The sequence below is a fragment of the Fusarium oxysporum genome, genomic scaffold (genome assembly GCF_000149955.1).
Source record: "Fusarium oxysporum f. sp. lycopersici 4287 supercont2.30 genomic scaffold, whole genome shotgun sequence".
NCBI lineage: Eukaryota > Fungi > Ascomycota > Sordariomycetes > Hypocreales > Nectriaceae > Fusarium > Fusarium oxysporum.
In genome coordinates this window covers 88833-113660 of record NW_017264845.1, presented here as the reverse complement: position 1 = coordinate 113660, position 24828 = coordinate 88833, and the positions used below count along the sequence as shown (strand labels likewise).

Below are 24828 nucleotides of genomic sequence, written 5' to 3'. Positions count from 1 at the left end.
GTAGATCCACGTACATAGCATATTTATATGGCCCATCCTACTTTGCTCTTGAATTATCTACTTACAGGCCTTGCCCAAAAGTGCCTGGGCATGAACTCTCGACCCGCAATCCCATGCTCTAACATTCTCATCCGAGCACAAGGTTATATATTAACATGGTTTATTATTATTATTATAATTAGTCTCTTGGTTCCACCAAATCATTTTAATAGCCAGCATTGCTCATTTTTAAATATAAGCACAAGTCCTTGACCTTATGAATTAAGATCTGCAATAGCTTCGCAAGCTCCATGAAGCCGATGCATTTGAAGTTCTTGATCAATTTCGTTTCATCACTAAATGCTCTCATATCTACAGATCACTGCAAACACAAATCAATTGGCGAAGTCCACCAATGGTTCGACAACTTTGGAGCCAGGAAATGCGTGGGGCTTATGTATCCATACTGACGCTACTTGCATCTACATTGACAGAAACTCAACGTCGCACATTTCATTATCAGACATGTCATCGTCTCAGATATTGGCAAGCTCTGATTTTGGACGCACCAAAACGCGGACTCTCGTGTCAAAATGGCTGTTTGTTGCGTCAATAATAACAGCTACAATATGGTGGCACGTTTGGTGGATCTCGTCCTTGAATGCCATTGCTTGGGCCATTTGGCTTCTTGCAGTAGCTGAAACAGCTAGCATAATTATTATAATTGCTACCACGCGTTCTGAAATCAAAGGATTTCCAGATATAGATAAAGAGACACTTATATCTTATGGTACAACCTTTTTCACATGTCTCTTAATGTTATCTCTTTTTATTAGTATGGGATTTTACTACCTGTTCTATACATATCACCGACAGTATTGGGCTTACTTCAAGTCTATACCTTATAGAGTATATAATTAAATTATTTTTCTTCAATGAAGTGAATATGTCTCTCATAAAACTTAAGCATCTCATAGAGGTTAGTTATAAGAATAATGTACTTATAAATAAGAATACCTTACCTTCTGTGGGCATTTCTTATAAATCAGCTCCATATCCAGAGTCTCCTCCTTATTAGTGCTTCGTGACATAATAGTCACAACTAGCTTTCTCGAGTTAGGATCGTCTACATATGATACTCCAATAATATCGACCTCGTTCTCCCAATCCCCACTGTGAGAGGTTTCGTAAAGCTCAGTATTGAGTGAAGCGTTTCTGTCAAAGTCCGGTGGATGTTGAGTGGTGTTGGGAGTAGCCTCCCTTCGCTGAGATCTGGTCAATACCATCATTAAATGCAGGCTGGAAGGTTCGCCTTAGTAGACACGACGGTGGTGGCGCGGCGTAAACCAGATATGAAGCTAGATCACATTCCATTCAGGGGGACAGATATAGCACTTATAATCATATCAGGGTACCGGGACGTATCTATCAAGGAATCAAGTATAAACTTACAACCTGCGTACTGTAGATAAGGTGTGTTATCCTTTCCTCCTTGCCCGACCTATAGACATCGCTTGCTAGGTGAGACTCAATTACTCTATTTTAAGTACTGTTCGGTAGTTTATTGCTAAATACTTTATTACAATACGTAAGATTGCGGTGATCTACATAAAGAGGAAGCCAGTCTGACATGATAAATAACACAGTCGAAGAAGAACAGAGGTAACAGAAATATGTATCTGGATACTGGATTGGCCACTCCAAAGCCATCACCTTTAGGATAGAATGATCCCTGGTGTCAGTTGTGTCTCCGCTCACATCTATCCAATGTTTCCTGTTCCGAAGCAGATTCAATCAAGTGTTGACTAAACTCATCACCTGCCTTTGCATCTGCCCTTCTTAATGTCGGCGGGTCGTAACTGCTGCGTATCAGAGAGCAAATTCGGCTCCGTGGATCGACAGTTTCTTCGAAGCTGGCCTTGAGCAAACTGAACTGTAACTCTGACACGTTTAAGTCCCAATCCAATGCTTTCATTAGGAAGAACTCGCAACTATTAAAATCCTGTGTTGTGATATAAAAGGCTCGAGATAATGTAGTGAACAAGTGCATGCGGAAATACGAGAAATCGCAAACAAATTTATGAGCAACTCTCAAGGTCGCCAGAAACACTAGAGGCTTCGTGTAGCAGTGGAGTGCTGATGGGGTGCCTGGGAGACATATCAGAAGTCTTTGCAGATATACGACAGCAACATGGATATCAACTGAGTCCAGGGCAAGTCTGCGTATGATCTCGAATATCATCCCCTCCATCATAGGTGTTGATTGTGGATAAAGGTAAGGCTCTAGTTGTTGGAGTAAGTAGGTAAGATGTTGTATGAGGTTGAATGTGAGCATGAGGAGATATAAACGAGGAGAAAGCTCCAACGTCAAAGCAAACACTTTATTACTTTCAATTCGGGGATTTAGTTTATTTTATGAAGTTTCAAGTATTCCATAAGACCAACCTCCCACCTCCCATAAGCTCAGCACTATGTCACATTAATCCAGCGTTCTGATGTTGAGTACAAGTGAGACTGTTCTAAAAATACTCCGTAGGCCCTATATACCGACCACCGTATTGGATTTGTGACCCAGGGAACAAGGACCCCTTGCTCCGTGTCACCGAAACTTGATATCACTTCCCAGCGCAAGTCGCCAAGAAGTCATGGTAGTCCATCAACTCATCGGATAAACGCTCCCTAGTGCAGGTCACTCGACTCGAGACTCCAATTCCCTGGGCAGGTGGTCCGAAGTCTGTAGAGTGACCCCTTCCACCATTCACAATAGTAGTGGTGCCTGGATACAGTCTCAATCGAACAGGTGACGTGCTGGGTCTCCTTGAATTTCGATTTAGACTCGTCCTGACAGCCAAAGCTAAGCTGGCAGCCGAGCCGCCAAGAATACCAAGGCAAGGCTCCACGATTGAAAGAATAGCCAAGTTGCTATGATTCTCAATGTTAATACGACGGTATAGAGTTCTATGGGTTGAGTAGCTTCTGTGAGCTTATTACTAACATGCTGGAGTATAGAAAGTCACTGGTCAAGGCCACAGACTTAATTTGAGGGATGCGAACAATCATTGCTATTCCGGCGCTAGTGGATATATGAGAGAAAGCCTCAAAGGTGTAAGAATACTGCTTACAACAGACCAAGGCTGATGAGAACAGTGCCTGTTATCTTGGAACTTGTTGCAGTTCGAGTTTTCCAGAGACATGTTACAGGTAGGAATGTCATGATCCAGTCGCTCAACGCGGCAACGATACTATGAGCAATCGCTGTGGTACGAACGAGTTCAGTATTCGAACAAGTTCCATTGTTATCGGACAATGAAAATTGTTCCCAGTAGAATCGAACAGGGGAACACTGGAAAATAGTAGCCAATAAGAAGCATAAGGTTGTAATGAAAACGACAGCCAGGCAGCCAGAAAGGACCCATATGTGGCTTGGTTGTCTGAGAAGTTGGAAGAGGAAAATCGTAATTGAAAGACGGATGCACAGAGATAAAAGGGCATAAAGGATTTCTCCAAAGAACCACGTCTGTAAGCCGATAGATATTTTCTGCAACGTCAATTGGCTAGCATCTTGTCCAATTCCCCCTAGAGCAATGCCTCTCATAATGAGTACACTCATTGCAGTGAAAAAAGTCTTGAACTATCAGCATAAGCTTATATGGAAAATCTTACTTATCGGTTACTAACAGCTGCAGTAAACATCCATATATCGTCCCAAGTTCGTTGTCGTTTTAGTGCCAGCTTTATTCCAAGTCGGATAAGTATCACAGCCCATACCACTGCTAGACAAGTGATTTGAGTAGCGAATAAGGCCCTCACTCTTGGGGTATTATTTAACTCCATAATTAATAGTAAGGTACAGGCTTATCTGTATTAAATATAGTAGTAAAAGAAATAATATTAATAAAGTAATTAGACTTAAAATCTTTTTAAAAAAAGGAAGAGAGGAAAAATTAATATTATAATTAAGTATTAAATATATTTATAAGTTATTACTTTAAAATATTATTATATTTTATATTATAACCTCCTATTACTTTATCTTTAATATACTAACTTATATAATATTTATTACAGTATTAATATCTAACTCTTATAAACTTTACAGTTAGTATTACCTCTTACTTATGCTATCTTTACTCTCAGCTCCAGCTTCTAACAAAGGCTAAGCACAAGTACAGCCGTTGTCTGAAGATGCATTATCTGAGCCCTGAGCAGGTGATTGTGTTCCGGTGAGTACAGCCGTATTCTCCGGGATAGGAGTCACTGTAGCATTTGAGATATCCGAGATATTCGTTTCCACTGGCGGTGTTGCTCCCACGTCGTGATCCGCTGGCTGCGAAGACTCATTCGTGCCAGATGGAACAGCATCTGTTGCAACCATTGTTGGACTTGTCTGAGTTTCCCCTCCAGTGAAAGGTTCAGTACCAGACTCTGTATGTTCTGGTATACTCCCACCATACTCAGGGGTAGTACTGTCTATGTACGGAGTAGCCGTTGCCGCTTCTCCACCTGATTGGACTCTAGAAGGCCCTCCCGTCACTGAAGACCCTGGCGGCTGGACTTGAGATGGTACCAAAGTCGACCCCGAACCTTGAGCGGTATCGGTTTGAGGAATGATACCGCTTTCAGATGAGGGGCATTCCAGAGTCATGGCAAAAGTTGATACTGAAGCCGTTGCATATGGAGATGCAGGCTGAACAAAAAGCAGCTGGCATGGGTTGGGCTTCTCATTATCACAAAGCCAGGTTATCTTTGCGGTGCCAACCGGCGTGTCAGTTGGAATTGAGATATGTATGAGCGGATAAACCTCGCAGATTGCATCACCTTGTTGCAAAGAGACAGTCTCGCTAGTATCTACTTCGAGGAAGGATATAAGAGCATGCTCACATGTTGCATTAGCATTAGGTGATGTGAAATTCCCATAGTCACCAGCCTTAATATATAAAGCAGGCTGGCAATTATCATTATAATCGGATTGTCCGGCACATTGGTATATACTACCAAGCAGTAGTAAGATAGTCAGGGGCGTATTCATATCTCAATAGAAGAGAATAAGTTTAAAGACATATAATATATTTATATATTAAAGATAGTATATCCTATCTTAATTTTCTCTAATTATATATAATATTATTAGAGAAGCTATTAATATATAATTTTATTTTTAATGTCCTTTCAAGCTCTTGCTATATTCGCAATCTCTTATATCCTTTAGGCTTGAGGCCTTTACGCCCCGAGAAGTCAGGCCCCCTTTTTCTTTTTCTTATTGTTACTGGCCGTTCTATAAAGGGACAGTCCCATCCTTGAATCGCCATGACCCCTTTTAAGTCCATAGGCGATCTACTAATAGGACTGCTGACTTTCCCTGATTGTTGTGATTGAATAAGTGATATTGTGAACGGACTTGTGAATTCCGTCACAGTCCCGTTAACGTGAAGCTCAAACTCCATTGTCGCTGCCTCATTATTGATCATCCCAGTAAGCGGAAATAAGCGCCCGCAAACTTCAAACACAGACCTGTGGTCCACGAGAACTGACAAAAGCCGTTGAAGCTGCAGTCCTGGGCCAACGTCACAAAGAATGCGGCCCTGAAAGCTGATATAGCTTTCATGGCGACAAGGACGCTCCGTCAGTTCAAGGAAAAAAAGACTTGAAATAAGTAGTTCGGCAATATTTTGAATATCTGAGTTACTGGAAAACTGCTTGATGGCCTCTTGCCTGACATCTTGCATCGACTTCAGGTCATCCATCCTTGGACATTCTACAGGAAAGTCAACGTCGACCCGAAATATGCGCTGACGAGCTTGGTGCTCTGTAAGACCATGACGGGTTATATACCGCTGGCATTTATCACTATCCATAGCAGGGCTATCCATGAGAGAAAGTAAGAGTCGAAGAATTGAAGCAAAGAAACAGATCTTCCACAGAATGTTGATAATAACATAATCACTGGTATTGGCCATTTCGTTCCCATCAGACCCTGTACGTCTAGGATCTGCGTTAGCTATCCTTGCCGTATCATCCGCATTTGAGCTTCTAGTCCTTTTATGAAAGCCTGTGCCAATGGACAGAGCAACATCAGGTACGTTTGCTGACGGCCACATTTCTCTAGCTTCGGATAAAGCCACTGCCAGAGGGTTATTCTGCCAGAGTCCACCGTCCTGAAACGTCCCTACACCAGGAATAGTATGAGGCGTGAACATCACTGGAGCGGCGCTTGTTGCGCGTGCCCTATAGAACGAGGTCAGTATAACTTCTGGTACCTGCACCTTGCCAGCTACGGCCATGCAATTAACGATTGTCACTTTGATTGCAATGTGGGGAAGTGGTGTGTCAAGATGAGACAGTGAAATTCGACATACGCTTCCCAAACTTGAATGCCTCCATTTGCTACATTTGGTGGTGCATGTTGGTAGTCGTTGTGAGCCTTGTTACTGTCTGGTGCTAAAAAGTTAGTAATAATATAATCTCTGCATGGTGTTCCCTTTGCAGTCACAAAGAGCTTGACCCCTCTAGATACAGCAGGTGAGTAACCGGATAGTGTACTCTGGCCGTAGTGCTGTTCTAAAGGCCTATTAATAGCACTGTTACTGTAAATAGACCCATGAAGTAATAAGTTCATTGCACGTCTCCAGAATGATTGTTTCCTAAATACTGAAGTACTTAGGTGTAGGAAATGATGTATTGCCTCGGAGATTGGTAACCCTTTGTGAGCTAAGGTAAGAATACAGATACCTCCTAGAGTTAACAGTTAGTAATTAGTACTGCTAAAACCAGTACTTGCCTCGGTCAGACAGGGCGTTATTACCGGCACTTGTACCAGCGCACATGTCAAACATATCAATTAGGGAATAGTTCGGAATGTATAATTGGATTTTGGACTCCAGTAGCTTGAGACATTCTAAAAGTATAATTCCTCGAATACCTCCTCCATCGAGGGCAAGCACTCTGATGCCACGGGTGGCTGGTCTAAACCTGAATCGGACTGGCTTCTCGAGCTTTTGACACACTACGCACTGCTTTACTATGAAAGTGTTTCTTTGCACTTGATGACCGATCAAACGGATGTCATCGGTACAATACGAGTGACCACATGGAAGCGGGGTCTCTGGCGGTCTAATAATGCAGATTGGACAGTACTTTAAGTTTTTGCGCATGGAAAACTGCTTGTAAACCTTGGAAGCGAGTGTGATGTGTTGGCGGGCGACGGTGGTAGGGTTGATGGATTGACTTGCTGAAGCAAGAAGGAGCTCGGTTTCCAAATACGATTGAGAGCTGACACACAAGTTACAGGCTTGTGCCGCACTACGCCAGATGTGTCTATAGATGAGTTTAAAAATATCCTGGAATGAAAAATCTGTAGAAGTTAGAAGATGTATGCTTTCTGTCACTTGCAATAGCCATTTAGGGGGTGAAGAAGAGTGACTATCCAATGCGCATTAGATAAAACCTTACTATGTGCTCCTGCAGGGTATGCATGCCTCTTAATTGCAGACAATAAATATTCCAACGCTCTGCATTTCATTTTGGGTAGATCCCCTTTTAAATCAGACAAAAATGCAGCAATCCTTTTATCAGACTCTGTTGGGATGTTGTTGTGTCTACGTGACGCTGATATTGGATTGAACACGCCGTCCTTTATAAGACAATCGTAACTGGCCTCAAACATATAGATAAGGTTACGCGGATCCATTGCCGTATTGTTCTTACGTTTGAACTTCCTTGATAGTGAGCAGTGATTTAAGAGTTTGTTCATGAGTGTCGGACATTGCCGTTTTCTTTGCGATCCACCTTTAGACGATAGATTCTCTACAAAGAGCTCAGAAAATGTTTTATTGAGGCATGATCCGGTTCTGTCCAGAATACCGGATTCAATCTGATGCTGAATCTCTTTCAGTGATTTCGGTCTAATGCTGTTTTCAGAATTGGCTGCTGAGTCTACCTCGCCATCAAGTACAACAACAAGACGTGGCAGGATATCAACGCCTGGATCACTATTTGTTGAGGCATGTGCTAAAATCCAAACTGACAGATACTCTGTTAAGCACTCGACGGAAGTGAAGCTGGAAAGCATAATACATATAACATCGAAGAAATGACTAAGTAGTCGACTGTAAACAGACGCAAGCGGGTAGGGCTTTTGATATCCCTTGAGCCACGGAATACTCTCTCCGCTATTGTGATTGTCCAAGCCTATACGCTTAGGTTTAATCGGACCATTTGCGAGGATCACCTGCAAATTCTCATTTTTATTTGATCTCTCCGGTCCGTGGCATAAGTGCAAAGTCACGCCATACTCATCCGATGGAGGGAGTTGAAGTGATGCTTCGTCTTCCCCTATGTTCATGTCTGCTACACTGCCAATAAAAAATATCATAGACGGGGTTGTTTTCTTATTTTGGCAGTCCAAGATCTCTGCCAGGAGCGGAGTGATATGGATGGTGAAAGCGTCACCTTGTTGCTTGAGTGTGACCCATCTGTTTTGATTCATTGAAAAGATAGCTGCAAATGCCAGACAAAGACTGCCCTCAATGTATGTTCTTAAAGTTTCATAAGCGGCAAGAGATATACAATGGCTTATAAACCCTGTTATACTATTTAAGTAAGACTATATATAGCTAAATAACTAAGAACATTCTCTGGGTCCAATTTAGACAGTCTTTCTGAGTGGGTGCCTGCCAACGGATAGCTAAAATACCAGTACATTCTTCCTGAACTAGCGTACTTAACTTTTGGCAACTGTGGTAGGAAGCCAGCGCTTTGATTTCCGTGGTCCCGTCTGGTTCATCATGAGACTGGACTGCTCAAGGGTCAAGCACCTACCTTCAGGGACAAATACATAAGCAAAACCAAGACTCAAAACACATAGGGAGCCCCACAGGAAGAAAGCACAGGATTTCTGGTGCCCATGATCTTTGCCAGTGACATATGGGCACGAAGCCGTGATGACAAGCTTGAAGAACCACTGACCGGCTATGCTATAGCCAACTGCATGAGACCTATCCATCGGATGGAAGATCTCTCCGACAACAACCCAAGACGTAGGCCCCCAGCTTGATGCATAGAAGAAAACAAAAAGCGCCATCATCGCGACTTGTGTGTTGACAGCATGACTGTTATTCGATATCCACCCAGAACTCTCTTGGTGCCCTTTATCTATACCAACGGCGACTCCAACAATAGCATTGATAAAATGTGATGCAATCATACCGCCTGTGCCAGCCAAAAGGACGTAGCGCCTGCCGAAGCGGTCAACTGTCCAGAGAGATAAAGGCGTTGAGCAGACATTAACAATTGCTAGGATAAGAGTGATGAGGAGTGGGTTGTGCAAAGATTCAGACGACTCAAGAAATCTGTTTGTGAAAAACAGGATGAAGGTAATTCCGGACCTGAGATGCAGACTGTTAGACTAGTTATCGGTCTAGAATAGAGGAAGCTCCCCAGATGAGGGTTAACAAAGAACAGGGCAGGTGATCAGTTACCATTCATGGACCATATGCATCAGAATCCCTAGAAACCATCGAGGCACAGGAGGTTCACTGCAAGACCTAACAAGGGACTTCACCCAGCGTGAGAGCCACTGCTGGAGCGAAATGAGCCATGGTCTTGATTTTTGCCTCTCCAAAATCACTTCAGAAAGCTCAACCTGAAGGTTTGGTGAATCAATTGACAGTCCACGTAATCGCTCCAAGCTTCGATAAGCTTCACCCAGCGAGTCGATATGGACTAGATAGCGAGGTGACTCTGGCATGAGATAGCACTCTATTCCTACCACGCAGGGCCAAAGAAACTGGATTCCAATGAGAATCCTATAAGCAGCAGGTTCATGGTAGTCGTCGATTGCATACACAATGATTGTCGCTGCCAGGTAACCTATCGTGATGCACCACTGGAAAGACGCAATACAGCCTCCCCGAACCTTGTGGTGGCACTGGAATGAGAGGTCAGCACTATAAAAGGCGCAACTAGACATCTGTAGAGTGTGCGAGAGTCATTGGTTACTAACAGATTCTGTCATGTACAATATTGTACCCGTTGTCAAACTTCCCATACCACATCCGGCGATAAAACGTCCCGCGACAATTGAGCCAAGAGCATCGCTTGATCCGACACCAACCATCATCTGCACGATGACGCCAACCGAGTAGATACCAGACCCAGCAATGATAGTCTGGCGGCGTCCAAAGGATTCTGCACCGTATCCGCCGGCAATAGATCCTAGCAGTGCGCCACAGAAAAGAATCGGGAGGATGAGACTTATATAGTCGTCTCTAAGTGCCACGGTTCCCGGGCTTTCGACGATATTGATGAAAGCTCTAGAGCGAACTATTCCATTGACACTACCATATTCGTACCCCAACAAGAGACCGGAAAGGCTGGCGAAAGAGGTAAAAAGGATGCTTTGGGGGCTGGGTGAGAAGTCGAGATCGGAAGGCTCCATAGCTTTCTTCACCTGACGCGAGGTTCCATCAGCATCGATAGTCATCTCTCCTGGGGTCTGTGGGATTCTAGCTCTCTCAGACATATTGAAGTTCGGGCGTGATGATTGTTCGTCAATATAGTAGTACTAACTTAACCAGATAGTTTTGTGCCGAAGTAGAAACGGGCCCTGTGTCATTATAAATAATTATCATACATCTAAAGGTATTACATCGTATGTGCTCCTAGCGAGTTGCTTCGGTGTCCTGTGAGTCAGGGTCGCACGTCTCACCATAAGGGATTGAGCCTATCACAGTAATGGTAGAGTAATATATAACACGGAATTCAACGACTTCTTATGCAAAATGTGTAATACCACCAGCCTTGTAACACCTTGTAGTCTACTTATGTGAATATAAGCTACAGAAACCGTTTACCTAAAGAGCTGCAACCTAGGTAAAGATATGACTACCAAGGCAAATGATACAGAACTAATAGTAATATAAACAAAGTTTGGCGGTGTTATAAGTTTCACTTCAGGTTTAACATAGCTCAAGAGTAACACCAGGTCCCATTTTTGTCAGTCAATGCTATCTAGACACTTCCATATCGTTTTGATCTATTTTCAGTGTTGCCTGCCAACATTACTCCGATTGCCTTCTTGACTGCCAGAGCTAAGCCTCGGGGCCCTTGCGATCTTTCAAGCAGCCAGAGATGCTTTTCGACTTAGCATTGCATTCTCATCAATATGCGAAGGATAATACTAACATTGGAGGGTGGGATCATTTTACTTGTTGCTGCTTGGTAGAATAAATGGCCTTTGAAAGTTAATTTTTCAGGCTTCAAAGGGCAGATGAAAGCCGCAAACTCTTGATACCAATAGTCTGCAGCCCTTTGACTTGGCCACTGCGTTGATGGGAAACTATAACCAAGATCCATTACTGTCTCGCTGGTCAGCAGTAATCTTGCGGAACGGTTAGTCAACAGTACCTAACTTGACAGTTCCATTCAGAGAGACACGAGTTTCCTCGATTTGTAAAGTTGAACATTCTTGAGCAAGGTATCTATAGGCATCGATAACCTAGAGCCATTGTTAGAGCTGGCAATGGTGGGCAGTAGAAACCTGGACAAAGCTCGAAAATGGCAAGCCATATTCATACCTGCGAGATCGAACTGGCAAGTTCGGTTTCACTCAGACGCCCAAGTTGAAGGAGGTTCAGTTCTAGGTACTCTTGAATGAGAATTTTGTCTTGAATATTATCAAATACACAAAGTATCGCTGCAATCCCTTTATGTGTGGCCTGCATTATGTCGGTAAACTGTGCCGAGACGCTTGTACGAGCTGCAATAAGGGTTTTGTTTCGTTTGCTTTCCATCAGTATTCCTTGATTCCCCGGCAACTCTTTAATAGTAGTATATAATTCTGTTGGTAGTTGTCCGTAATATGCGGTAAAGCATAGCGAGGCTCGCCCCTTAGGTGGCCTGATTCGATGCTGTATGTTAACCACGGTTGGTGCTAGGTGCGGCAAGTTCATATCTCGTGACAGGTTTGGTATTGAGAGCCACTTCGTGCAGTTTTGGACAATCAAATTAATATGTCTTCGGAGCCGAGAGCGTATTGTGGTTTTGCATAGCTGTTATACACTTACTGCTGTAAGTACGGCACAGAAGAAAGTTTAGTAAAATGTTGCAATATGATATAATCTTCTCAATTAGAGAAGGCCTAGTGTTATATACTATTTATAGCTTTTACATGTTATTGTCATTTTCAAAGCCTTCAACTACAATAACCTAAGCTTAGGGCACGACTGTAAGAATCTCGTGTTCTCTTCAGCGAGGTCCTTCCATTCTCGAGATCCCCTACACAGGATGTTGAAACCGCCTGAGGCTTTCCGTTGAAAAAAGATTTGACTATCCAGCTGGTCGAATGAGGGAGAATGGTCCCCTACAGCCATGATTTGAAGTGATCTTATCCCCTTGTCACCAAAGGCCCACTCGACAAAAGAACAAAACTCCTCTTTCAGGCTAAATGATTCTCTTTCACAGCAGTAGTGATTGAAGATTACATGCCGGATTTCTTGATTAGATTGGGAATTGAACTTGCGGGGCTTTTGTGCTTTGGCTCCTGTCTTTTGCCATACCCAAACTTGTTGATGCCACGGGAGTACATAACCTTGGCGAATGTGAATGAAATTAAGACACGATTTTGATGCGAATGGTAGAAGCATGTTCTTCTTTGTTCCATGAGAAAATGTTAGTAACGTTGGCGACTCAACTGAAGTAGTGCCTTATCCGGACATACATACCAGCGTGTGATGGTCATTGATCAACCCAATTGCCTGCAGGTCCAGTATCCCCAGAAACCCTTCCCCAAACGGCGCAGCCAACATCCTTCTTTCGGGTTCCTCGGGGATATTCTCCCATAGACCATCTAGAACGCACTGCCGTAAGGTTGCGCGATGGTTTGCAATTGCGCTACTGAACTGGCCGCAAGGGAACCACGGCGCTGACACCAGCAAGTAAAGTTCTTGAAGTCCTGTAAAAGACGCAAGAAATTCATTAATCGTATCATCTCTTATTTCCACCGCTGGTGACTTATCTCCAGCTGCAATCAGCTCGAATGTAGTGATCTCCAGTTTCACCCTCGAGGCTGTAAGATGTTCCAAAAATTCACACCATCCGTAGCAACCCCTAAGTTTCAATACTCTCAGCACATTGAAGTCTATGGCCAGGGCCAATTTAGGTCCGATAGCTGCTTCAGATAAACTCAGTTCCTGGAGTTTTGGGAAAATAGCGCCCCCAGCAATCGGGCTCAGATGGAGGACGTCACCAAGTAAGGGGCAGACGTCAGGCGTCCCATTTCCATAGCGGAAGGAACGTCCGGCAGAAGTATCCCACTCAATGAAGTCTAATTCGAGGGCTTCAAGATGCCTCTTGTTGGTGTCTACAACACAGGACAGAGCGAACAAGTCTTCTTCGTGAGGTGCTTTCCAACAGAGCCTTCTGAGGTCCTTGAGCCCTTGTAAGCTTAACTCGGATCTTTTCTCACAACCCGAAGTCAACCAGAAAGGGTCAGTTCGATAGCATTGCCAGTCTGTGATTAGATTTAAGTTTCTGAGGGTGCTCTGGCATTTATTAATGATTCCGCTAGGTCCCAGCACACTCGCCGGGATGCAAGTCCCCATCTCCCAACTATAGAAAACGTAAGCATATCATGACCTTTCACCCTTTTCCTCACAGATTACCACGCATACCTGAACGTGACTAGCTGATTATCATGGAGTGATACCAGAATCGTCTCAGCAGCATTCGCGAGAATGTCAAAGCTTTCCGTATGTCGAATTATGGGAGATTCAATCGATGTAGTAGATCCATCACTAGACCAACTGGAATCATCGAAAAAGTCGGGTTCATGATACAGGTCTTGGTATCTATCCTCGCTGAAATGTGGACACCTGTGTAGTTGGTGGAGGTCGAAATCTGCCCGGAAATGGAGGTACCTCGTCAATTGCAATGAGGTCTTCGCCGTGTGAAATGATGGCAATTCGTGGATTGTATATAGACGCCCGGACCTCACCTCGGGCTTTATCTCTACAGATGACCAGAAGATGGGCAAGGCCGCAGCTCTGATGCGTTTGGACACTTCAGTGAGTGACTTAAGATCTCGGGTCGATATGATCTGCCGTTGTCAACGAAAGGCTCGGAGTAAAGAATTGGCTTCAGAACCTAACATTCTCGAATATAATACCCAAAACTTCAAGAGGTAACTCGGGGAGATATAGACTCTTTTCGTCCTGCATTGTTGGAATATCATGCTCCATGGCGCGCCAACAGAATTAGTCTCCCTAATAAGACCTATTTAAAATCGTAATTAGAGAGACCTGCTTAAAGAGGATTATCTTACTTTAGTCCCTATAGGTAGGTATATAAAATACCTAGTTAAATACAGTAATAATTAATTAGTAAAATTAGAATATTATTACACTTTAAAGAAGCATTATTAGCACTGTATTAACTACCCTGCTTAATCCTCGACCTTTTCTTATCTTATATTAATATATCTTGTCCCCACTCTACATAATCTTATGTACTATGGTATTACATTTGGAGATTACATCGAGGTTTAGGTACCTAGGTACTGTACAATCATACTAACTATGAGCTCAAATTCGCTGGACAAAATCACGGGGATCTTAACATATTGTCTTTCTAGCAAAGGCGATGCTTCAATGATTCCAATAGTCTCATATCCAAGATCAAGGCGGGCTTCTTTTAAACGGCGCTTAATGCCACTGAAAGCTAATTGCCCAGCATTAAAGACCAGCTCATAGCTTGTTCCCACCGAAATATTCTCTTTACATATTATAAGGATTGGACTATAAGGTACACGATAATGCATAGCATCCCGCATAAGATTCCTTAGGAGCACTCATACTGCTAACAATACTACTATTAGTTTAGTTTATCTGTATTATATAGGGGTTCTATACCTATTTCACAAGTCTTATATCTCTAACTAATTATAGTTATAGTAAAATTCAGAAGCTTATATATAAAACTATATATAATAGAGCTCTATTAAGGGAAGTATAAGTTTATAGTTACTTATATAAAATGTAATTTTATGCCTTTTTTATTATATAACGTAGTTGATAAGCGATCCGACCGGACAAGTGATCCGACCAGCTTAACTTACACCTTAAAAGCTGTTTTTTAAAAGCTTATATAAAATTTAAACTAGGGCTAAAATAGCTAAAATTTTAAGAACTTATATTTTACTTTATAAGAAAGCTATATTATTAATAAAATAAGTCTAGCTAATTTGTGATATAAATTATATATAAAAAAGCTTATTAATACTCTTTACACTGTATAAATAAGCTTTAGTACATAAAATAAAATAGTTAAAAATCTAAAACAATTATTTTTATTTATAGATAGCTATAAAATATATAAAACAAATATTTTTGGATTTTTAGCTATTTTATTTAATGTAGCTAGATATTATAGGGTAGGCTATTTTTAGCTGTACAGTGTGCTGATCGGATCACTTGTCTGGTCGGATCGCTTATCAACTACGTTATATTATATTACTGTATATATAAACCCAGTTTAAATAATATGTGAAAAGTGTAGTTATTCTGTTCTTTAAAAACTTAGAAGTATTAAATGTTATCTATGGTGCCTTTTCTTCCTTTCCAGTCCCATAAATGATATTTTTAACATCGAGGCCAACAGGGGTTAATACTCCAAGCCCGCTTGGACATTGCGCTTGGTTGCTGATAGTAAGATCAAGATAACATATTTCATCAACACCGTACTTACAAGTTGAGTCCACAATGTTATATAAAACATAGTGTGTAGCTACCCAACTATTAGGGGACTGCAGGCAATTAGCTAGATAGTTCATACTGTTCGCTGCAGCTAGAGGCAGTTTCCCATCTTGAAGTAATGGAACACAATAGGTAGGATCGACCACTTCATATGTCATGAAGATGCCTCCTCCCATAGCTGGAGATTCTGTGGCCGACTTGCCAGTTACTAGAAAGTTCCAGGCATCATATGAAATATCGTAAGCGCCTCCCGATGCATCCACCTTCAGTAGATAAACCTCACGTCTCTCTGTAGCTACTCTGATGCATATGTCATCACATCCAACAGAGTCAGGCCAATATGCAACGCGATTGGTATTAATCTTACATCCAAGCACACCAACAGAGCTTGAATATTGTTCATGTGGGGTAACAGGCTTCTTAGCTAGAGTAGTAGCACTAAGTCTACTTGAGGCCATAATAAAGATAAAGATATATTAAAAGAAATCTTTAAATATTAAAGACAGCTTATGGCTTTATAAATTACTTTAAGTTTTGAAGTAACTATTAATATTTCTTAATACCCTCTTCTAATAGTAGCAGATGCTCTTCCCATCTTTCCCTAAATATAGGATACCTTTCAATCTCTTTTATATGTTCTCGAAAGAACTTATTATACTCCTCTGCAGTTTTAGCTTCTATGTCTCTAAGCTTCGTTTTAACAAACTGATTAAACTCCACGGGATGCAACTCTAGCTGTTGATTTCCCCGTGTCGTGTTATCTTTCTGGGCTAGAAGGCAAAAGCTCTTCTTTGCAATGTCGTTTAATTCCACAGTTCCAGACTTGCTATACTGCAAAAGGTTACCCTTTCCTGGTTTTTGGGGCATTTCTGGTAACCTTGCTGATTCTCTAAGAATAAAATCATCCAAGATGAAATAGTCTTTCTTATTATTCTTTTCAATAAAGCCATAGCAGGATAATAAGTCGTCATTGGTGAATTGCGGATTATAATTCCAACAGACCTCCTCCCCAGAGTTATAATCTCGAGTTGCTCTGAACTCATAGAAGTTATCAGCAAAGTCTAAATGGCAGCCGTCGGATGCATGATTAAACATTTCTGCCAATGGTAGCATGGCCTGGATCGCTTCCCCGTTACTGCCTTCGCAGGCAAGCATTCTTGTCTGAGCGACTATCCAGGCCTGCTTGAACTCCTCTTGCTCAATGTCAAGACCCCCTTTCTTCTGACTCGATTCGGTTTCTCTCCAGTCGTCTTTATAAGCGGCTCTGAGATCCGTCGCTGAGCGGATGGTTTGTTTAGGCAAAGCTTGGATAAGACTATCTGGCCAAGTTATAATACTATCTCGTAGAAGCTTATCAGGGACCTCGTCAAGGAAGCACCACACATTCCTTTCCTTCTTTCGAATACTCTTGGCGATCTCTAAAGCGTAGTATGACTGAGCGCTGCAGTCTGGATATTTGTCTTTAATTTCTGCTGATATGTCTTCAGTGGTATGTGCTGATTTATAAGGAACTTGAAGAACGACATCACCTTTCTATAGTTGTCAGATAAAAGGATGGGATATTGTTATTGCAATTACTTACCTTAATAGTCTCTGTTGTAATAAACCTTGTTGTGTTATTATTAGCTAAATAAGGCTTTACCTTTGTTAAGATAAAGCCTTCTGCCTTTACCTGCTTTATAAGATCTTGGATAGTTCTCATATTAAAGTAAAGAATAAATTAAAATATTTAATATTAAAAAAAAGTTAGAGGATTAGATACTTAAATATATATTAAAATATAATTTTCTTAAAATATAAATATATTTTTTAAGCTAATATAAATATATTTTAAGTAGAAAATATAAGTAATAAGCTTTTATATATTTAATAATATATAATACTACTAAATCCTATACTAAACTCCCCGCATTAAGGCCATGCAAATGTTCCTTGTTGGGCATTGAACACAAACCGCACTGCCCTCTAATAACTGCAAGTTACACAGTATCCATAGATACTTTTCCGCATCACAGCACAATAATATTAAACGAGCCATTGCTAATATTCATCAAAGCCATAACGAAGATCCTTCTTGCACTTTCTTAAAGCCCCCAGAAGCCCACGAACAGATGATATCTACTAGAGTCTTGTGGCAGATGCTTAAGATGCTTGTCTCGACCGGAAATGAGCCACACTACAAGTCCAGGCGTCCCCTTTCTTGCAACTGATATACGGACCAATGATCCGAAGTATCAAGGCGCTGGATAATCGTCATTACCCATGCACCTAAGGCTCAAGAGATGGAAAGGACGCACCAAAAGGCCAGGCGTCCCCAGCGCTCTGGTGTCCTTTTCCATACGTATCTGCAGACAAGCAATACTTATTGGGATGCCTTTGTCCACTTATGCACCAGTGTGAACAAGAGCTCCCCCCGACATTGAGACTTTTCGCCAATGAGAAATGCAACAAAGTTGCTTTGAGCCCCCGGTAGTACCAAAGATATCTACAACTGCCCGCGGGAGCCATAGTGGCCACATCCCCAGTACCCTCACAAACCAGTAAAAGCCACTGAATAGTGGCTCTCAGATGGTGCAAGCCCCCAGAAGGAAACATATCGAGTTGATACGCTGCCCGAACACGATTGAAGCATATCAGTCGCGGAGCAGGACAAAGATAGATCACAGAGTGAAAGGAGTTGGTGGCATCATTCCACCTTTGGTGATTATGAACACCAGAAATATGAAAGCGGTTGACTGCTTTCTCTCAGATGCGGCATCAAGGTGCTCAAGTACACCAAAGTCGCATGTGGAATAGAGGAGGTCTGTCCTGTGCACCAGCTTGACTATGATGGCGGGAAGGCTCATTTGCTGCACGGTAGTGCCATCATAGATGCATCAGTGCTTCATCTCCAATTGGAGCTGGAGCGAGGCGAGGTACTGCCAGTATTGTATCGCACTCGTGTATATCGGATGCCGGATGGGGCGGTCTGTCTCGGGGATGACGACGTATTGCGACTTGCTGGGGATGTTGAACTCGACTGGAAGTGGCTGTCAGAAGAATGGTCTCGAAGGAAATGGCTCATCAGCGTTGAAGGCACAATGAACCAGTGGCTTTCTGTAGTAACTCACCAAAGTATCGAAATGAAGTATTCGACTGGCGTATTGATCTTGGTGGAGGGAAGGCCTCTCTGATGTGTTGCTGAGCATCCCGATGATGGACTATCGAAGGCGTCAGTATTCATCGGCAAGCAGGCTTGGAGGTCTACACAAGAGTAATGTGATGAGCCTTTGTTAAAGGGTCAGTTGCTGAAATGGCTTTGGGACGAGTTGAACCACTATGAACTGACATGATCTCTCGACTGTAATACGTACTTTTCAATGCAACCTGCAATGAGAAGCAAAGGACGCTTTGTTGCATGAGGTGGCGGCTCGTTAGGCTCCGTTCGGCTCGGTCAATTCTAGTAGAAGTGGGTTCGACGGGGTTAGAAGTGGTATAGAAGTGCGCAGAAAGGAATGCTCATTCAATCAAGGAAAGGCTCGCAGAACCTCACGTGTAAAACATAGGTGACGAGTGGTGAAGCAGATTCTCGGGTCAATCTCAACGTTGGCATGGTCTTAGAGGCAAATCAGGGTAGAAGTACTACTTCGATGCCGCTCCCTACCAACACACAGACTCATCCGGCCGGCCTGAACTGTGTGCTGTGACCATGTCTGTCCACCGGGCCAGCCAGCGTGGACATAGGAAAGCAGCATATCACGGGGGTGCGGAGGTTCAGAAGAGACAAGATTGGGAAACACGGAAAATTCAACAGAGTAGAATCTCACGTACGTACCGTCGCTCCGTTGCTTTCGCCTCACGACTTTCAGGCGAGAAATTGAGGATGTAAAGCCTTCCATGCTGGAAATAAGAGACACGACCGATTTCAATGCCGCCCGATGCATCGACAGACTACCAGATCAAGAGCTGAGCTCAATTAACCTCGAGTCACAGTCTCCACGACGAGCAACATTCCAGTGTCGGTGTCATTGCCAGAGAAAGATAAGAGACAGTCTAACGATATTGGGTCAGGCCTAAAAAACGAGATTTGAGTGTTGCTGTAGTGGCGGGGGGTGCGTACCATCTTTATGCCAGAACCAACAGATGGTAGCAGTTGCTAGTGTGAGTGTGATATCTTCAACTCAAGGACTAGCTTGCGAGGCATTATGGAGTGTTCGGGCGAGCGGCGTAATTGCAGCATTGCTTGTTGTGTAATACAACCTTCTTGGGACCATGATTCTTACAGCATGACGAATACATTTCTGTTGGTTCTGGGGTTCAAGATGTTATCATTGAAAGTGGTGTCATGTTTTATTACATGGCATACAGGTACAGGGGTTTACATGTACTCACCCAAAGAAACCCAACCTGCCGATGTGCTGTAGATCCTTACCGTTTGCAGCTGCAGTAACACTCTGGAGATGATCTTTCCCCATTGTCGCTAGCGTCTCAAGCTAACTGTTTCACAAAGCGGGGTAGCGAGACGATCTCCTGATTGAGCTAGGTACAAACTCGGTCGCGTAAATTCTTGCCATGCCCCGGGGAAACCTCCGATATTGCAGTAGTTGAGTGGCTACGTACCGGCGGAATGACAAGTGTGTGTGGGTCAAAAAGACAAGGCTGTCTCGACTTGCTCAATGTTCAAGAACCTTTAGCAAAACAATGGGTCAAGGAGACGAACTACAATAGCATTATTACTAGGAAGCCTCTAATCTCGTTCATACCAATTGTCTCATTTCTGAAATCACTAGTCTTTACATTAACTGACCACACATAAGTTCAACTGTTTACCTAGTAATGCAAGGTCTCTGCTTTGGTATTTTCCCATGGCCCCCAACCACCTGCCTGCAACCTGGTGAGAAGCGAGACCTTTTGCCAATGCAGTACCCACGACTGGTGTCTGTTGCATGTAACTTATACATGTCTAACTCAATCCGGCAAGAGGCTGGACTTTGTTTTGTCCGTGCCAATCATTGTACCAGTCTTAGGTGTGACAACTGGAGAAGATTTGCAGTGGGGCTGGAGTTGTAGAATCAGAGTCCCGTGGCTCTGATGCTTTCAAGAGCCTCAATTTGAGTGTCAAGACAGCTTGGTTTCTCAATGTATGATCGCAGATTTTCACCAACGACTGGGATTCCAAGATTAGTACCTAGACATCAGCCAATTACTCCAGAATTTAACTTACAGTACTGTTCGCTGCTGTAACTCATCGTATCTTTCAAAAGTTCGCTTAAAGTTATCACCTCAGCATTGAAGTCTAAATTAGCCATACTAATGTCGCCAACAATACGTTCAGCCTCATTCCTCTCAGCACGAGCCTCATCTTCGCTGACGTGATTCAGTGGGTCTACAAAGTAGACAACAGAAATTAAGGCGGAGCACGACATTACGCGAAAATGCTCTAGCATGAGTGTCACAAACTCTAGATCAGCGCTGAACCAGATGAGATTAGTGGTACTTGTTTTTGGGGTCAAAACCCTTTGCCTCCAACGAAAGCAGGAATAGGCTTCAAGAATGCCACTATCTGTTGCAATTATGTCGAGCTGCGCTGGTCCGTGAACATATGGGCTCATAGGCATATTATACGGTCCTTGAACATCTATCGTCTCCATCTTCGATTCTGCTGGAACTAGCAACACGGCATTATATGTTCCGTCAGTCCCATAAATAGGCTCTGTCCACGCAACTCGGACCGGCCTGCCATTGACTTTGAAGTACACGTTGGGATGGTTGTTTGCGACAATTCGCCTGATTTTGAGCCAGCCATTGTATCGAATCGGCCTAGATATTATTTTTGGACTGTTGCGGGACTGGAGGCACGCCTGTGGATTGACTGTTCCTCGTGGTTTCGCTTTTAGATTCGCAGCAAGGAGCCAAAGGCCAAGAACAACAAGAACCATCCCCAAAAGTGCTGATATGTTGAATCCTATGCAATGCACCATGAGAAAGGCCATACATGCCACACCCAGCGCGCAGTGACGTGACGGAGAATTCATTGGCTTTAGTTCAAATTGGGTTACCATCAGGGAGCTGAGGACAAGATATGACTGTAGTCACTGGTTAGCTTATTACTGGCGGCCAGATTAGGTTTTTGTTACAAAGCATCCGATGAATATCAGTGTCATGTCTGCCCAAGTACCTAATTTCGCACATTTCAGTATCAAACATAGTCTGACGAGCAGGGAACCTCATACTTATCTGTGATGTTGTAAACAGCGACAGCCATACATGTAATACGACCTCATACCATATCAGCCAAGCGTAGAGCTCGTGAAGCCACAATGTCTGTTGCCTACTATGGCGTAATGTGTGGACAAGAAGGACATCCGGGGCTACAGAAATCAATAGTGGCAGCATATTGAGAAGCGACAGTTGCCCAGCTCGATAGCTTATACTTTTAAGTGGCAACTCATCCTTATTCGCCTGCAGTATGGCAACAAGGTTCTCAATTATGATGACCGTTGAAATGAGGAGCCGCGTAACTCTAGGTGGCGCAAACCCCGAGTAGTTTATGTTGTCTGACTCTAATAGTGCCGCGTGATGTGATCGTATACTTTGCTTGCATTGTTCAATCCATGACATCAGTAGTATTGAAATGGTCCCCTGGTCTTGAGGAGACTTTCGATCACTGTGAAGCCTCTCATTATTTGGTTCCTTTACCTCTTTCACAGAAAGCTCCCCTCGAGGAATGTTGATCTTGTCAACATAAATTCTCAGACCATGTAACCGAGACAACAGCAAACCAGTAACTGTATTAATAAATATTATTATAAGCCAAACGAACACAAATCTCATCCTGCATTGACTATCTTCAGGATTATAACGTGCTTATATACTCATTCCGCCTACCACTATACTGCCCAGTGGGATCTTACGCCCAGAAAGGATCTCAAAATAGACTTCATATACAGGATCTAAATCGGAACCTGGGACGCATCATGTCTTGATTTCTGACGATTGAACTTTGACATCGGTACCAGTGGAGCTACCACAGAATTGTTGACCAAAGCAGCTGGGTCGACTATTTCCTGAAACATATGATCAATGACTGAACTCTTAAGTTGCCGAACGAGGAATCCCCGGTTATAGAGGAAGGCTGTTGCAGAGAGTGTAAACAATTCTTCACTGAAGTGTGTAGGATCGACGTCTAGAGTCAGGACATGAGGGGAGCAGCATTCGCCTAGGCTGACCCTTTCCCGGAAGCCCTCATCATGTTCATCGATCTGAAGAGGTGGACTGGGAGTAATGAGCCCAGTCAAGAAGCGCACAGTTTTCTCCAAGTTCTTGTGAAGGCCGTCGGGCGCATATAAAAATAGGGTAACCTGGGTATTAGGATGAGAGAAGAACTGGATATGTTGAGATTTCATGCTATAGGTAAATGAGTGAAACGCATAGTGCATGTTATATATTAAATAATATAGAGATCACGGTGATAATTACGAGAAGCGTTAGAGCCTTAAGACTAAGTTTCTGTATATTACTTCTTGGCCTTACTATGAAGTTTGTCTTTTGCGGTCTCTATGTATTTTGCTTGACTCTTAAGGAACCTAGTAATATACTCCTCTCCCATTAGGTGCGCAGCTCTGTAACCCCAGCTATATAACTTTCTAGCTTCAAATCCATCTTTGTAATGTTTGGTCCCCTTCTCTGTCCTCTCGAAGCCTACTTTGAATCTTTTACCAGATATTGCTTCGATTGACACGAAGGCCAAGGAATCAGGGAATGACTTTTTATGCGTGCTATACCACCTTCGTAAGCATAATGTGTTGTCCTCGCATGTTTGCTTGGTTCCAAGACAAAGAACCTCTTTCAGAGTTGGGGCACGAAATTCTCCTTCGGCATCTGTCACAATAACTTTAGGCGCGATCCCAGTAGGATTGTCAATTCTTGTGATAGGCCAGCGCTGGTTATCAAGTCTAATCTCCAGCCCTTCTTCCTTCTTTTTGGGTTCCAGCGCCTTGGGCCTTGGAGACTCCTCGTCTGTTGTGTCTGCCTCCGTTGCCTCGGCCTCTGTTGTGTCTGCCTCCGTTGCCTCGGCCTCTGTTGTGTCAGTCTCCGTTGTGTCAGTCTCTGTTTTGTTGCCCGTTCTTACGTCATAGATATTTCCCCATCTTGTCTGCTTCCGTTTAGGCTTATCGACCTTAATTACTGATTTCATGGTAGGCTGTTTGGTGCCTGATGAAACATTATTCCTCGGACGGAGGCGTTTACGGACCGGAGCATCGTCAGAGTCAGAGTCAGATGGCTCAGGACTCTTCCTTATGTTTGTGTTTTTGGCTGATAATCTTTTCGAACTTGAATCCCTAAATTTATCAGAGACCGATGATTCGGAGGCCACCCTTTTGTTTGTGTCTTTAATCGCCAACCGACTCAGACTGATGACCTTCTCATCCATGTTGTTGACCTTCTCACCCATTTTGTTGACCTTCTCATACATGGATTGTATTAGATCTTCAACCCTTGAATGATTGCCATTCCATAACCATGGGCCACTTTGCTCCTTAAATGGATTTTGACCTGGACTTGACTGACCGAGATAGGTTCCTACCCCTGGCTGCGTACTCAATCGAATGTCAGGTGAGTGTCTTGTAAGCGTTCCACTGACCTCGACACTGGTTAATTGGCTATGGGAATCTCTGCTCTGTGAGGCTCTCTCCCCTACCAAGGGCGAGGTATATCTGATTGGTTTAGAGCTAGGCTTGGTTGCACGCTTTGTTGGCCCAGAAATAGACCTATAACCATTTGCAAGTGTTCTAGATGGCATTGTGGTATTTCGCCTCTTCACTGTGCTATCTGCACAATTTTGAGCATTTGCACTATCTATTAGTCCCTTGACTCCGGGGTTCATCCTCAATCCTTGTAAATCCAATTGAGACTGTCTTGTGTGTTGTTTCGCGGGACAAGGTGTTATTGGCGATGGTATGCCAGAATCATGCGAAGACGAGTCACCTACCGGGTCCGAGGAATTCTGAGGAATGAAAGATGAAAGAGAGTCCATGGATGAATTGGAGCCAGATGAGACTGTTATACATGAGTTAGTGGTGGATATTAGAGAATCTGGCGGGCTTTGCGGTGAATGGCTCTG

At 43.1% G+C, this 24828-nt stretch overlaps 8 protein-coding genes across 8 annotated transcripts; all 8 read right to left on the bottom strand.

Moving 5' to 3' along the window:
- Nucleotides 1-901: 901 nt before the first annotated feature.
- Nucleotides 902-1268, bottom strand: FOXG_22171 (uncharacterized protein; the record flags this gene model as incomplete). The annotated part of the gene is made up of 2 exons (XM_018402569.1): nucleotides 902-940; nucleotides 1002-1268. The coding sequence occupies 2 exons, from the start codon at nucleotides 1266-1268 to the stop codon at nucleotides 902-904; spliced, it is 306 nt and encodes a 101-aa protein (XP_018256323.1).
- A 2867-nt stretch (nucleotides 1269-4135) lies between these two features.
- On the bottom strand, nucleotides 4136-4624 carry FOXG_22170 (uncharacterized protein; the record flags this gene model as incomplete). Its single annotated transcript, XM_018402568.1, has 1 exon — nucleotides 4136-4624. The coding sequence occupies one exon, from the start codon at nucleotides 4622-4624 to the stop codon at nucleotides 4136-4138; it is 489 nt and encodes a 162-aa protein (XP_018256322.1).
- A 2116-nt stretch (nucleotides 4625-6740) lies between these two features.
- Nucleotides 6741-7498, bottom strand: FOXG_15979 (uncharacterized protein; the record flags this gene model as incomplete). Its single annotated transcript, XM_018396069.1, has 3 exons — nucleotides 6741-6997; nucleotides 7258-7293; nucleotides 7429-7498. 3 exons carry the CDS (start codon nucleotides 7496-7498, stop codon nucleotides 6741-6743), a joined length of 363 nt encoding a protein of 120 aa, XP_018256321.1.
- A 1953-nt stretch (nucleotides 7499-9451) lies between these two features.
- Nucleotides 9452-10498, bottom strand: FOXG_15978 (uncharacterized protein; the record flags this gene model as incomplete). Its single annotated transcript, XM_018396068.1, has 2 exons — nucleotides 9452-9923; nucleotides 9996-10498. 2 exons carry the CDS (start codon nucleotides 10496-10498, stop codon nucleotides 9452-9454), a joined length of 975 nt encoding a protein of 324 aa, XP_018256320.1.
- A 2182-nt stretch (nucleotides 10499-12680) lies between these two features.
- Nucleotides 12681-14213, bottom strand: FOXG_22169 (uncharacterized protein; the record flags this gene model as incomplete). Its single annotated transcript, XM_018402567.1, has 3 exons — nucleotides 12681-13584; nucleotides 13647-14071; nucleotides 14124-14213. 3 exons carry the CDS (start codon nucleotides 14211-14213, stop codon nucleotides 12681-12683), a joined length of 1419 nt encoding a protein of 472 aa, XP_018256319.1.
- Nucleotides 14214-16271: 2058 nt separating this feature from the next.
- Nucleotides 16272-20179, bottom strand: FOXG_15977 (uncharacterized protein; the record flags this gene model as incomplete). Its single annotated transcript, XM_018396067.1, has 3 exons — nucleotides 16272-17258; nucleotides 17308-17332; nucleotides 20097-20179. The coding sequence occupies 3 exons, from the start codon at nucleotides 20177-20179 to the stop codon at nucleotides 16272-16274; spliced, it is 1095 nt and encodes a 364-aa protein (XP_018256318.1).
- Nucleotides 20180-20776: 597 nt separating this feature from the next.
- Nucleotides 20777-21685, bottom strand: FOXG_22168 (uncharacterized protein; the record flags this gene model as incomplete). Its single annotated transcript, XM_018402566.1, has 2 exons — nucleotides 20777-20871; nucleotides 20929-21685. 2 exons carry the CDS (start codon nucleotides 21683-21685, stop codon nucleotides 20777-20779), a joined length of 852 nt encoding a protein of 283 aa, XP_018256317.1.
- A 1535-nt stretch (nucleotides 21686-23220) lies between these two features.
- FOXG_15976 (uncharacterized protein) lies at nucleotides 23221-24159 on the bottom strand (the record flags this gene model as incomplete). Its single annotated transcript, XM_018396066.1, has 1 exon — nucleotides 23221-24159. One exon carries the CDS (start codon nucleotides 24157-24159, stop codon nucleotides 23221-23223), a length of 939 nt encoding a protein of 312 aa, XP_018256316.1.
- Nucleotides 24160-24828: the final 669 nt, after the last annotated feature.